The sequence below is a fragment of the Notothenia rossii genome (assembly GCF_949606895.1).
Source record: "Notothenia rossii genome assembly, chromosome: 2".
Lineage (NCBI taxonomy): Eukaryota > Metazoa > Chordata > Actinopteri > Perciformes > Nototheniidae > Notothenia > Notothenia rossii.
Genome location: NC_136904.1, coordinates 13,947,999 through 13,962,325, shown reverse-complemented (window position 1 = coordinate 13,962,325; position 14,327 = coordinate 13,947,999). Strand labels below are relative to the sequence as shown.

At 36.6% G+C, this 14,327-nt stretch overlaps 2 protein-coding genes across 2 annotated transcripts in view; both read right to left on the bottom strand.

The window, feature by feature from the left end:
• Positions 1–4: 4 nt before the first annotated feature.
• Positions 5–14,327, bottom strand: part of LOC307028809 (uncharacterized protein) — a 51,644-nt gene continuing 37,321 nt past the window's right edge. Inside the window, exon 6 of the mRNA XM_079664133.1 lies at positions 5–72. Within this exon, the coding sequence (XP_079520259.1) occupies positions 21–72 (52 nt within the window). The 3' untranslated portion in view covers positions 5–20. The remainder of the gene's footprint in view (positions 73–14,327) is intronic.
• LOC307028795 (uncharacterized protein) lies at positions 8,365–11,392 on the bottom strand. The gene has a single exon (XM_079664107.1). It carries the CDS (start codon positions 11,127–11,129, stop codon positions 8,688–8,690), a length of 2,442 nt encoding a protein of 813 aa, XP_079520233.1. The 5' UTR covers positions 11,130–11,392; the 3' UTR covers positions 8,365–8,687.

The following is a 14,327-nucleotide window of genomic DNA, read 5'->3' as shown; positions in this document are numbered from 1 at the left end:
CTCTGCTGCTGCTGCTGCTGCTACTGCTGCTGCTGGGAGAACGGTGCACTGTCGCCATCTTCTGCTTTTACTCTGTCAGTACCATTCATCATATTAAAGTGATCAGTGGATTTATTTTCAGGACAAGCATCAACAATAATGCAAGCAATTTAATCTAGTGCATTTTCTCTAAGATTACTTATATCCACTTTATGGTGTTTGCAAAGCCAGCTGTTTGCAGTGCTTAAACATGTAATAATTTAGATCATAAAATACTGTGTGTGGACTCATTTAAATCTGAATCCTAGTCTAAAAATGACAAATAATCAAATCTACCAAATAGTGAAACACTTTTCATTCAGAACCCATATTTACTCACCGGTAGAATATTTGATAAATGACAGATGGACAATATTGTGCACACTACTGTGAAAACTGTGCTCCAGCTTCTACTGTGTCCTGCAGGAGTACATTAGTCATCCAAGCTCTACTCTGTGACTCACAGGTGAGGTGGCTCATTTGGGATGTTTTAACACAGTTAGAGGGGTCAGGTAGGGTTATGAACAAGTGGGAGATTAATTGTTTGAATGATAGCTGCAACCTGCAGCTGATAGTTTTGCGACTCCGGCACCATGGACCTTGGTACCAGACCTTCTTTTTAAGTTGTGTGAGACTGTTAACTAATGTTTAATTAGTTTACTAACTATAAGGAAGTCTCTTTTATGAAGAGGGTATTCATATTAATTTAAAAAGATCTTATTTAGGTTTTAATATGATTGGTGATAACTAAGGATGTTCTCTTAAGTTGTATGGCTTGTGAACTAATGTTTAATTACTTTACTAACTACATGGGAGTTTCTTTGAAGAGTCTAATAATAATTTAAAATATCTTAATGACCCCTTGATCTTGTCTTTTTTATGACCCGTTGATCTTGTCTTTTTTATTCTTTAATTACTTCACAACTATAAGGAAGCCCAATTTGAATTTATGTGAGGTTGTATTGGGGTAATATTAGAACTTGCTGTATGCAAAAAAAAAAAAAGAGAAGTTTTAAAAAATGTTTTTCTGCTGTATTCACTTCAGGGCGGATCCAGTGGGGCTGATCAGAACAAAGAAAGACTGTAAACACTTAAAATACATAGAATTAAGAGTGTGGGGGGAAATTAAATTATTCATTTAGAAACATACAAGGCTTCATCTACTGAAGATCAATGCAAGGGCAGAGTTTCACTCTGTAGGGGATCAAAAGAAGCATCCTAACGACTCGTTAATCACTTGGACAAAGGACTCTTTAAAGCAGAGATACCACATGCTGACACATACCTGAACATCAGCAAGAGAGGACTCTTTAAATTAAATACACCATAAGGTTAAAATAAGATATATATAATGTTTAGTTGTTTATGATGGAAGGACTTTTGGTGCTTCAAATTAAGCTCCATATTTTTTCTAGCTATTTAAAACAACCTTTTTCACGATTTTCTTTTCTTATGAAGATATAGGAAAGATTCTATAGTCTTTTTTAGGCCCTATGATAAGTATATTTAAACTGTATGTGTTGTATTTAGCTTATTTTTAAAATCAAATATGTGTTTTTATGTGTAAAGTATCCAAAATAACATTTATATACTTACTATTCCTAATTACTAGTACCCTCAGTAAACCATCCCGACGACAGATCTGTACCGAGTGAAAGCGGCCCTCCTCTGGAGTTTACACACCCCCGGCCTTCTGCGCCAAGGGATGGGCTGCGTGTGATCTCCAGCGACCGCTTCACACGCCATCCCTCCGAGAGCCAGACATACTCATCCCCTTTCAACGTCCCCCTGCAGCCGCTCAGGTGCGAAACCCCCATACAGAATGTGTGTGACTGTGTGAGCCTGTCCCTACCCCCTCCTCCCCCATTCATGCCATCTTGTCAGTAGACAGAGGGGAGATGGAGTTTTAAAAACAGTCACCTTACACTTGTTTTGTCCTCTCTAAAACACAGTGTCTGTAAAGTTGTGGGAGACTGTGTGAGACGTTAAAAATTAGAAAATAAAATACTTTGTCTGAATACATTTTCTTTAAAGGCACTTTTGATTTGAACGCTATTTCAGTGGAACAATCCAGTTGTGTTAACATCAATGCTTTTTTCTCTTTTTTTGTGTTACCAAGATACTTTTAGATACACTTTGATGTATGCAACGCTTAACAACTGGTAGAATATGAAGTACTTTGTAAGGAATTCGGTTCTTTAATACCCATTTTTTATTTTTAACACTTGTTCAGTTAAACAATGTGGTTTTTTTCTGATATTTTAGTTATTTTCAGCTACCAAGATACTTTTTTGATACACATTTTCTTAAAGACTGTGACTCTTAAAGGCACTTTGGGATTTTAAGGCAATCCAGTTTTCTGGAAATAACTTAAATGTTTTTTGTTTTTTCTCCTACAAAGATACTTATAGTTACACTTTATTGGATCCAGAACATTTTAACTTGGTAAAATATTCATTGATTTGAAATGAATTGAGTTTTCTTAAAGAATCAAAACACTAAATGGAGAGTTTGGGATTTTAAAACTGTTTCGATGAAACAATGCAGTTTTTGATAACTTGACTTGACTAACATTACTTTTTTAAATATATGTTTTTTATATGACTTTTTTTCCGTTACCAAGATACTTTTAGATACAGTTTGTTGTCTGAAAACGTTACAACTGGTAGAATGGCAGTCACTGTGTGACACTTTTTTATTTTCTTAAAGACTTGTGACTCTAAAAGGCAAGTTTTATGATTTTAACACTTTTTTAACTGACACTAGGTAGATTTAGGCTTTTTTCCCCCGTTACCAAGATACTTTTAGACACACTCTGAGGTATGCAAAACCTTAAAACTAGAAAATGAAGTTCATTGTCTGATTAGATTTTTTTTTAAAGACTGTTTCTCTAAAAGGCAAGTTTGTGATTTTAACACTTTTTACGGACACTCGGCAGATTTTAGTGTAATTCTCTCACAAAGGAACTGCAAGATACACTTTTTATGTATGCAAAACCTTAAAGATTTTTGAAAATAAAATACTTTGTCTGAATACATTTTCTTTAAAGGCACTTTTTGATTTTAACGCTATTTCAGTGGAACAATCGAGTTTTGTCAACATCAATGCTTTTTTCTCTTTTCTTTTGTTACCAAGATACTTTTAGATACAGTTTGGTGTCTGAAAACTTTACAACTGGTAGAATGTTAGTCACTGTGTAAAACTTCTATTTTCCTAAAGACTGTCACTCTAAAAGGCAAGTTTGTGATTTAAAAAAAAAAATTTTTACTGACACAAGGCATATTTTGGCTTTTTTCTCTTGCCCAGATACTTTTAGACACACTTTGAGGTATGCAAAACCTTAAAACTAGAAAAATGAAGTACATTGTCTGATTAGATTTTTTCTTAAAGACTGTTTCTCTAAAAGGCAAGTTTGTGATTTTAACACTTTTTTACTGACACTCGGCAGATTTTAGTGTAATTCTCTCACAAAGGAACTGTAGGATACACTTTTTATGTATGCAAAACCTTAAACATTTTTGAAAATAAAATACTTTGTCTGAATACATTTTACTTTTGATTTTAACGCTATTTCAGTGGATCAATACAGTTTTGTTAACATCAATGCTTTTTTCTCCTTTCTTGTGTTACTAGGATACTTTTAGATACACTTTGATGTATGCAACACTTAACAACTGGTAGAATATGAAGTACTTTGTAAGGAATTTGGTTTCTTTTAATGGCCGTTTTTTAAACACTTGTTCAGTTAAACAATGTAGGGTTAATTAATTAATCCTGGGAGGTTTATGTAAAGTATAAGTGTCTTGTTCAGATAAATCTTTAACTGCAGACATTTATACTTTACATAAACCTGCCAGGATTAATTTAGTCCTAAAACAGAGTGTTTGTACTTTGCCCCCCTGTATCTTTGTTTCATTTTAAAAAGTCAAATTGTATCAGCCCCCCCATCGACTTTTTAAAATACTGATGTGTTTATTCAAAAACCCAGGGATGCAAACACACGTATGGTGAAAAAAGAGAGAATTATTCGAAGCAGAAAAAAAACTGCGTAATATACCATCTGACAAAGGCCTGCGCTATAATGCTTTAACTGGCTATTCTTTATAATATACTCATATCAATAGGAGAAAGAGATGTTAAGTTATAAATCAAGGGTTTTTATTATTATTTACAGCAGGGGTGGGGAACCTTTTTCCTTTAAATTTTTACAACATCCTCCGAGGGCCGTACAAATTATTGAACTGCTTAAAAAAACAAAAATCACAGCCCATTAATTTGGCCTTTCTTTCATGCTGTTCAAAGAAAAAGCTACCTCTTAATCCAGATATCTTGCCATGACTCGCGCATGCACGCACGCACGTGCATGGTTGTGGCAGAAAGATATGGACACAAGATGTGTGCAAATGTATTTAGTATTCTATCCATGTGAACATGATTTAAGTGGGGGGGACCTAACCTCCTCTAGAGGGGTCTCGGGAAGATTTTTTTTTAAATATTGAAGTTAAAAGCATCAATCTGGTGCACTTTGAGAGCAACATGAAGAGATCTATGGATACATCTCAACACCCATTTGAAACAGAACTGTAAGCAGATTTTTTTTGGGGATATTTTACAAATCACTCCCCTTTCAAACTCTATTCTTGTTATTTTTAACAACTTTTTGGTTACTGTCATATTGTATTTTATACCTGTTTTTCATTTAGACTCTAATGTCTCATTAATAATTATAATGATCATATCAAGGTGTGCCTTAACCTCACTGAGCTGAGGTTATTTGAGCCTCTCAGGAGAGAGCTCTCTTCCACCTGGTTGTAGAAAAGCTCTTTAAATTTGTTAGCATAGCTAGCTAACCAGATGCTAATAACAACAGATCGCCACTGTGCTTACAACTAAAGAAAGCCACGCAAACACTGCGGTGTGTACGGCTCCTTATGGGTACTGCAATATTTGAAGAGCTGGAGCGGCGTTCCGGTGCTCTCCGTCAGCACTCTAGTCTACACTCCTTTCCGACGAGACGTATACCACGTGAAGACACGTTACGCTCGTGTTGTGTTCAAGGAACCTGCCCTTGGCCAGGAAAAACAGGCACTCGCTTGTTTAATTATTTTGCGGTCTAGATTTCTTCTTCTTTTTTGAAGTGAAAAGTTGTCCGTTAGTCGGACTGACGGACGGACGGACCCCCAAAACGAAAACTCTTCGGTTCTCCGCGAATTACACAAGTCAACCAAATCAGCGTTAAAAAAGCGGGAGGCGCCGAAAAGCGACTAATTTGCATCACTGAAAACCATTCTAGCACACAAGCCTGTTTTTTTTGTGTTTCTGTGTTTTAGTTTTTTCAGTGTTTCTGTAGACTGAAAACTCATCTCTTTCGACTCCACTTCGAGCGATAGAATTACTAACAGAGCACTTATATACTAATAAAGGACTGGCTTATCTAAAAGCCAGTTGAGTAGCACTTGAAATGTTTGGCTCTATGAAACCTGATGTACTTATATGATTCTGTTTTCTTCAAGGTTGTATCTTCTTGGTCAAATGTACTTATTGTAAGTCGCTTTCGATAAAAGCGTCAGCTAAATGCAATGTAATGTAATGTAATGTCTGTCTGTTGGTGTTTCAGTTTTTTTGTGTTTCTGTGTTTTTGTGTTTCTGTGTTTTTGTGTTTCTGTGTCTCTGTGTTTTTGTGTTTCTGTGTGTCGGTGTCTCAGTGTTTCTGTGTTTTCAGTGTTTCAGTGTTTTCTGTGTTTTCTGTGTTTCAGTGTTTCAGTGGTTTCAGTGTTTTCTGTGTTTCAGTGTTTTTGTGTTTCCGTGTTTCTGTTTCAGCGTTTCCGTGTTTGTGTTTCTGTGGGGGTATAATACGCACGTTTCAATACACATTTATCATACATCTTCCCTGTTAGCCTCCCCTTGTTATAATGAAGACAATAGTGCATGTGAAGGACTGTAATACACATGTAGCAGACACTCTCCCCTTGCTATAATGAAGACAACAGTTTTCAAATGTAAAAAAGAAATGTTTCTACTTTTCAAAAACGTTTAAGGTTTTGCATACATAAAAAGTGTATCTTACAGTTCCTTTGTGAGAGAATTACACACAAATCTGCAGTGTCCGTAAAAAGTGTTAAAATCACAAACTTGCCTTTTAGAGAAACAGTCTTTAAGAAAAAATCCAATCAGACAATGTACTTCATTTTCTAGTTTTAAGATTTTGCATACCTCAAATTGTATCTAAAAATATCTCTGCAAGAGAAAAAAGCCAAAATCTACCTTGCCTTTTAGAGCCACAGTCTTTAAGAAAATAGAAGTGTTACACAGTGACTGACATTCTACCAGTTGTAAAGTTTTCAGACACCAAACTGTATCTAAAAGTATCTTGGTAACGGGGGAAAAAAAATCAGTAAAGTCATCTAAAAAACATATATTTAAAAAAGTAATGTTAGTCAAGTCAAGTTATCAAAAACCGCATTGTTTCATCGAAACAGTGTTAAAATCACAAGCTCTCCATTTCGTGTTTTGATTCTTTAAGAAAACTCAATTCATTACAAATCAATGAATATTTTACCAAGTTAAAATGTTCTGCATCCAATAAAGTTTAACTATAAGTATCTTTGTAGGAGAAAAAACAAAAAACATTTAAGTTATTTCCAGAAAACTGGATTGTCTTAAAATCCCAAAGTGCCTTTAAGAGTCACAGTCTTTAAGAAAATACATTTGTTACAAAGTAATTGACATTATACCAGTTGTAAAATGTTCCTACATAAAAGTGTATCAAAAAAAGTATCTTGGTAGCTGAAAATAACTAAAATATCAGAAAAAAACCAGCATTGTTTAACTGAACAAGTGTTAAAATAAAAAATGGGAAATAAAGAACCCCATTCCTTACAAGGTACTTCATATTATACCCTTTTGTTAAGTGTTGCATACATCAAAGTGTATCTAAAAGTATCTTGGTAGCAGAAAATAACTAAAATATTTGAGGTTATCAGAAAAGAAAAACCTACATTGTTTAACTGAACAAGTGTTTTAAAAAAATGAGGCTAATTAGATTGGACAACAAAGGCGCTATTACAGGGGGGCATATCACACCTACAAGTGATAACACCTCAAACAAAGGGAGGCAGGACTTAGCTTATTAGCATAATTGGGGGTGGGACCACCTGTACATTTGTATGCATACTAATGTGATTGAAACAGCATCAGTTATAATACTAGTATGTGTCCTTCAAAACATATATGACAATTAAATTAGTAATATGTACATGTAATTCATGAATATTTTTCAGTTGATTTCATATTAACAGGTCCAACATGCTTATTAGTCTTATTAAGTTCTTATATGAACCATATATTTCTCATTTTAAGTAATTATGCTTTTGTTCTGTTTTTGTGGTGGCAGTGGTTCACTTTCAGACTTTGGGCTGAAGGGTCGCCAGTTCATGTCCCGAACGGACCAAAAATATGGAGTGCGGACTGGAACTGGAGAGGAACCAGTTCACCTCATAGGCCACTCACTGCTGATATGCCGTTGAGCAAGGCACTGCACCCCCAACTGCTCCCTTACGCCGGCTGCTCTCCACTCTGGATCCTTTCAAATGCATGTGCATGTGTGAATATATAACTGTGTGTATTTGTACAACAAAAATGCATATGCATGTGTGCATAACTGTGTGTATTTGTATGTACCTGAATAATAATGCATGTGCTTGTATATCAATAAAGGTCCATCATCTTCTTCTTCTTGTTACAGCTTTGCAAATATTATTTTTCTTTTAAGAATGTTTGGCATCTACATTGCACTGAATATTTATTATTGTGCAAGTAATTAGGGCTTTATTTTTGGACAGGATGGAGTAAACCTTGAGTTAAACTAAAAGTTAGCTGGGTTAATCTAAAAAACTATGAAGATGCATTTAGTTGTTAACCTTTAAAACCTTCCTCTGTTTGTTTCAAAGTTTGTTGCAATTATAATTTTTTTGTGTAGAAAAACGGAAATGTTTTGAGACCAAAATTAAATTGTGAGACAATCTAAAATTCTATTAAAATTAGAAACATTTTAGTGGGTTGCTTTGACATTTTCAAAATACATTTCTGAGCTGCCTGATCCATTTTAGCATGTGCAGATGAGTATTTAAGGGTGACGTTTGATTTGTTTAGCCTCAATGAAAAAATAATTATAATATATTATATCAAGGAAAACATGCAGATTTGAAATGTACCTCAAGTGAGTACTTGGAGGATGGTTTATGTATAATTTACGTAAAATAAACTACAGTGCCCATTGTTCATTGAAGGAACATCCAGTGCAAACATTGTGTGGTGATGTGTTTAAATAGTCGGACAACAATGTAGTATTATGGCACAGGAGATAAAGATTTATTTGGCTTCGGCTGCACAGACAACATTATGAGCGGGATCAATTCATTGTTGGTTGAGTCTTTTTCATGGGATTTGATGAGAGCAAAAATTGGTACAGGCAAGTTAAAAGGAAAGTACATTTTCTTATGAAAGGTTTTTGAGTGTCAGTGTGGTTGAAAAACAAGATAAACATTTTGTTTTGTTTTTCTTTCCGAAAAGCAGCAAGATGTTCCCTAAGGCCTTTACCATTCTGGTTATGGCAGTTAAAGGTTTTTGGTGAGTATCAGGTCTGAGCTGATCGCGCAACCAGGCAACCATCAGGACAAAGAAAGTACTGTGGACTCACATATGTAGTGTCTTTTGCCACCACAAACAACATCATCCCAGTTTTTCAACCAATCTTTTGCCCCGATTACTTTTGGTGGGACAATCGCAATACAGTCTTGCCCTGCCTTGGATACATCCCAGGAAGCCAACGCATTGTTCGGCTCATTTGCCTTCCAGTAAATTACTCTCCAATGGAGTGTTTTGCCATTGACCCAAATGAAGACGTTCTCCTTCACCATATCCTGCAACCCGATCCACGCTGAAAGTAAGCGTTCTTGAGGGTTTTGCTGAGTAAACTGAAACGTCATGTTGGTCAGAAAGGCCTGGTCTTCAGCATTTAGAACGACAGCCAAGTCGCCCCCATTGGCCATACACTTACTACGACCTATTTGCCACTTTTCTTTTCCTTTTGGAAGCATGTAGCAACGTGAAGCATGTTCAATCCAGCCAGGTAGGCAGCGGGAACATTGAAGTGTGTCTTTGTCGCAGAGATTCCAGAGGAAGGACAGTTTGTTGGAGGACAGGATTGAATGTTGGAGATGGTTTACTGTTTCCAACTGTGTGGAGGTTTGTTTTTCATTGTTTAACATCAGGCGCAACTGTTTGCTATCTGCAGTCAATATGTTGATAGTGTGCAATGACTGATTCCAATGAAGATTCAGTTGTGTATTCTCCTCACTCAAAAGGTTACAGCTTTCCAGGGTTGTATTTAGAAATGTATCCAGTTCTTTGATCTTTACTTGCAAGAGGGTTTTTTCCTGCAATGTGCTCTTTAAGAACAGGCTTAGTCGGTTCTTTTCTTTTAAAGCGTTATTTAAGAGCAGGCTGAAGTTGTTTTGTGTTTCATTTATGAGCAGATTCTGTTGATCATACTCACTTTGCAAAAGAGTGAATTGTTGCTTCATCTGATGGTTTTCCATTTGCAACTTAGTATTGTTCTGAGCAAAGAGGGAACTGGTTACTTCACAAAGGCGCAACTGTTTGCTATCTGCAGTCAATATGTTGATAGTGTGCAATGACTCGTTCAAATGAAGATTCAGTTGTGTATTCTCCTCACTCACAAGGTTACAGCTTTCCAGGGTTTTATTTAGAAATGTGTCCAGTTCTTTGATCTTCACTTGCAAGTAGGTTTTTTCCTGCAAATTGCTCTTTAAGAACAGGCTTAGTCGGTTCTTTTCTTTCAAAGCGTTATTTAAGAACAAGCTGAAGTTGTTTTGTGTTTCATTTATGAGCAGATTCTGTTGATCATACTCACTTTGCAGAAGAGTGAATTGTTGCTTCATCTGATGGTTTTCCATTTGTAACTTAGTATTGTTCTGAGCAAAGAGGGCCCTGGTTACTCCACAAAGGCGCAACTGTTTGCTATCTGCAGTCAATATGTTGATAGTGTGCAATGACTCGTTCAAATGAAGATTCAGTTGTGTATTCTCTTCACTCACAAGGTTACAGCTTTCCAGGGTTTTATTTAGAAATGTGTCCAGTTCTTTGATCTTCACTTGCAAGTAGGTTTTTTCCTGCAAATTGCTCTTTAAGAACAGGCTTAGTCGGTTCTTTTCTTTCAAAGCGTTATTTAAGAACAAGCTGAAGTTGTTTTGTGTTTCATTTATGAGCAGATTCTGTTGATCATACTCACTTTGCAGAAGAGTGAATTGTTGCTTCATCTGATGGTTTTCCATTTGTAACTTAGTATTGTTCTGAGCAAAGAGGGCACTGGTTACTCCACAAAGGCGCAACTGTTTGCTATCCTCAGTCAATATGTTGATAGTGTGCAATGACTCGTTCAAATGAAGATTCAGTTGTGTATTCTCTTCACTCACAAGGTTACAGCTTTCCAGGGTTGTATTTAGAAATGTGTCCAGTTCTTTGATCTTCACTTGCAAGTAGGTTTTTTCCTGCAAATTGCTCTTTAAGAACAGGCTTAGTCGGTTCTTTTCTTTCAAAGCGTTATTTAAGAACAAGCTGATGTTGTTTTGTGTTTCATTTATGATAAGATTCTGTTGATCATACTCGCTTTGCAGAAGAGTGAATTGTTGCTTCATCTGATGGTTTTCCATTTGTAACTTAGTATTGTTCTGAGCAAAGAGGGCCCTGGTTACTCCACAAAGGCGCAACTGTTTGCTATCTGCAGTCAATATGTTGATAGTGTGCAATGACTCGTTCAAATGAAGATTCAGTTGTGTATTCTCTTCACTCACAAGGTTACAGCTTTCCAGGGTTTTATTTAGAAATGTGTCCAGTTCTTTGATCTTCACTTGCAAGTAGGTTTTTTCCTGCAAATTGCTCTTTAAGAACAGGCTTAGTCGGTTCTTTTCTTTCAAAGCGTTATTTAAGAACAAGCTGAAGTTGTTTTGTGTTTCATTTATGAGCAGATTCTGTTGATCATACTCGCTTTGCAGAAGAGTGAATTGTTGCTTCATCTGATGGTTTTCCATTTGTAACTTAGTATTGTTCTGAGCAAAGAGGGCACTGGTTACTCCACAAAGGCGCAACTGTTTGTTATCTGCAGTCAATATGTTGATGGTGTGCAATGACTCGTTCAAATGAAGATTCAGTTGTGTATTCTCTTCACTCACAAGGTTACAGCTTTCCAGGGTTGTATTTAGAAATGTGTCCAGTTCTTTGATCTTCACTTGCAAGAGGGTTTTTTCCTGCAATGTGCTCTTTAGGAACAGGCTTAGTCGGTTCTTTTCTTTCAAAGCGTTATTTAAGAACAAGCTGAAGTTGTTTTGTGGTGCATTTATGATAAGATTCTGTTGATCATACTCGCTTTGCAGAAGAGTGAATTGTTTCTTCAGCTGATGGTTTTCCATTTGTAACTTAGTATTGTTCTGAGCAAAGAGGGCACTGGTTACTCCACTAAGGCGCAACTGTTTGCTATCTGCAGTCAATATGTTGATAGTGTGCAATGACTCGTTCAACTGAAGATTCAGTTGTGTATTCTCCTCACTCACAAGGTTACAGCTTTCCAGGGTTGTATTTAGAAATGTGTCCAGTTCTTTGATCTTCACTTGCAAGAGGGTTTTTTCCTGCAATGTGCTCTTTAGGAACAGGCTTAGTCGGTTCTTTTCTTTCAAAGCGTTATTCAATAGCACGCTGATGTTATTTTGTGGTGCATTTATGATAAGATTCTGTTGATCATACTCGCTTTGCAGAAGAGTGAATTGTTGCTTCAGCTGATGGTTTTCCATTTGTAACTTAGTATTGTTCTGAGCAAAGAGGGCACTGGTTACTCCACTAAGGCGCAACTGTTTGCTATCTGCAGTCAATATGTTGATAGTGTGCAATGACTGATTCAAATGAAGATTCAGTTGTGTATTCTCTTCACTCACAAGGTTACAGCTTTCCAGGGTTGTATTTAGAAATGTGTCCAGTTCTTTGATCTTCACTTGCAAGAGGGTTTTTTCCTGCAATGTGCTCTTTAGGAACAGGCTTAGTCGGTTCTTTTCTTTCAAAGCGTTATTCAATAGCAGGCTGATGTTGTTTTGTGGTGCATTTATGATAAGATTCTGTTGATCATACTCGCTTTGCAGAAGAGTGAATTGTTTCTTCAGCTGATGGTTTTCCATTTGTAACTTAGTATTGTTCTGAGCAAAGAGGGCACTGGTTACTCCACTAAGGCGCAACTGTTTGCTATCTGCAGTCAATATGTTGATAGTGTGCAATGACTGATTCAAATGAAGATTCAGTTGTGTATTCTCCTCACTCACAAGGTTACAGCTTTCCAGGGTTGTATTTAGAAATGTGTCCAGTTCTTTGATCTTCACTTGCAAGAGGGTTTTTTCCTGCAATGTGCTCTTTAGGAACAGGCTTAGTCGGTTCTTTTCTTTCAAAGCGTTATTCAATAGCACGCTGATGTTATTTTGTGGTGCATTTATGATAAGATTCTGTTGATCATACTCGCTTTGCAGAAGAGTGAATTGTTGCTTCAGCTGATGGTTTTCCATTTGTAACTTAGTATTGTTCTGAGCAAAGAGGGCACTGGTTACTCCACTAAGGCGCAACTGTTTGCTATCTGCAGTCAATATGTTGATAGTGTGCAATGACTGATTCAAATGAAGATTCAGTTGTGTATTCTCTTCACTCACAAGGTTACAGCTTTCCAGGGTTGTATTTAGAAATGTGTCCAGTTCTTTGATCTTCACTTGCAAGAGGGTTTTTTCCTGCAATGTGCTCTTTAGGAACAGGCTTAGTCGGTTCTTTTCTTTCAAAGCGTTATTCAATAGCAGGCTGATGTTGTTTTGTGGTGCATTTATGATAAGATTCTGTTGATCATACTCGCTTTGCAGAAGAGTGAATTGTTGCTTCATCTGATGGTTTTCCATTTGTAACTTAGTATTGTTCTGAGCAAAGAGGGCACTGGTTACTCCACTAAGGCACAACTGTTTGCTATCTGCAGTCAATATGTTGATAGTGTGCAATGACTCGTTCAAATGAAGATTCAGTTGTGTATTCTCTTCACTCACAAAGTTACAGCTTTCCAGGGTTGTATTTAGAAATGCGTCCAGTTCTTTGATCTTCACTTGCAAGAGGGTTTTTTCCTGCAATGTGCTCTTTAAGAACAGGCTTAGTCGGTTCTTTTCTTTCAAAGCGTTATTCAATAGCAGGCTGATGTTGTTTTGTGGTGCATTTATGATAAGAGTCTGTTGATCATACTCGCTTTGCAGAAGAGTGAATTGTTGCTTCATCTGATGGTTTTCCATTTGTAACTTAGTATTGTTCTGAGCAAAGAGGGTACTGGTTACTCCACTAAGGCACAACTGTTTGCTATCTGCAGTCAATATGTTGATAGTGTGCAATGACTCGTTCAAATGAAGATTCAGTTGTGTATTCTCTTCACTCACAAGGTTACAGCTTTCCAGGGTTGTATTTAGAAATGTGTCCAGTTCTTTGATCTTCACTTGCAAGAGGGTTTTTTCCTGCAATGTGCTCTTTAGGAACAGGCTTAGTCGGTTCTTTTCTTTCAAAGCGTTATTCAATAGCAGGCTGATGTTGTTTTGTGGTGCATTTATGATAAGATTCTGTTGATCATACTCGCTTTGCAGAAGAGTGAATTGTTGCTTCATCTGATGGTTTTCCATTTGTAACTTAGTATTGTTCTGAGCAAAGAGGGCACTGGTTACTCCACAAAGGCGCAACTGTTTGCTATCTGCAGTCAATATGTTGATAGTGTGCAATGACTCGTTCAAATGAAGATTCAGTTGTGTATTCTCCTCACTCACAAGGTTACAGCTTTCCAGGGTTGTATTTAGAAATGTGTCCAGTTCTTTGATCTTCACTTGCAAGAGGGTTTTTTCCTGCAATGTGCTCTTTAGGAACAGGCTTAGTCGGTTCTTTTCTTTCAAAGCGTTATTCAATAGCACGCTGATGTTATTTTGTGGTGCATTTAGGATAATATTCTGTTGATCATACTCACTTTGCAGAAGAGTGAATTGTTGCTTCATCTGATGGTTTTCCATTTGTAACTTAGTATTGTTCTGAGCAAATAGGGCACTGGTTACTCCACTAAGGCGCAACTGTTTGCTATCTGCAGTCAATATGTTGATAGTGTGCAATGACTCGTTCAAATGAAGATTCAGTTGTGTATTCTCCTCACTCACAAGGTTACAGCTTTCCAGGGTTGTATTTAGAAA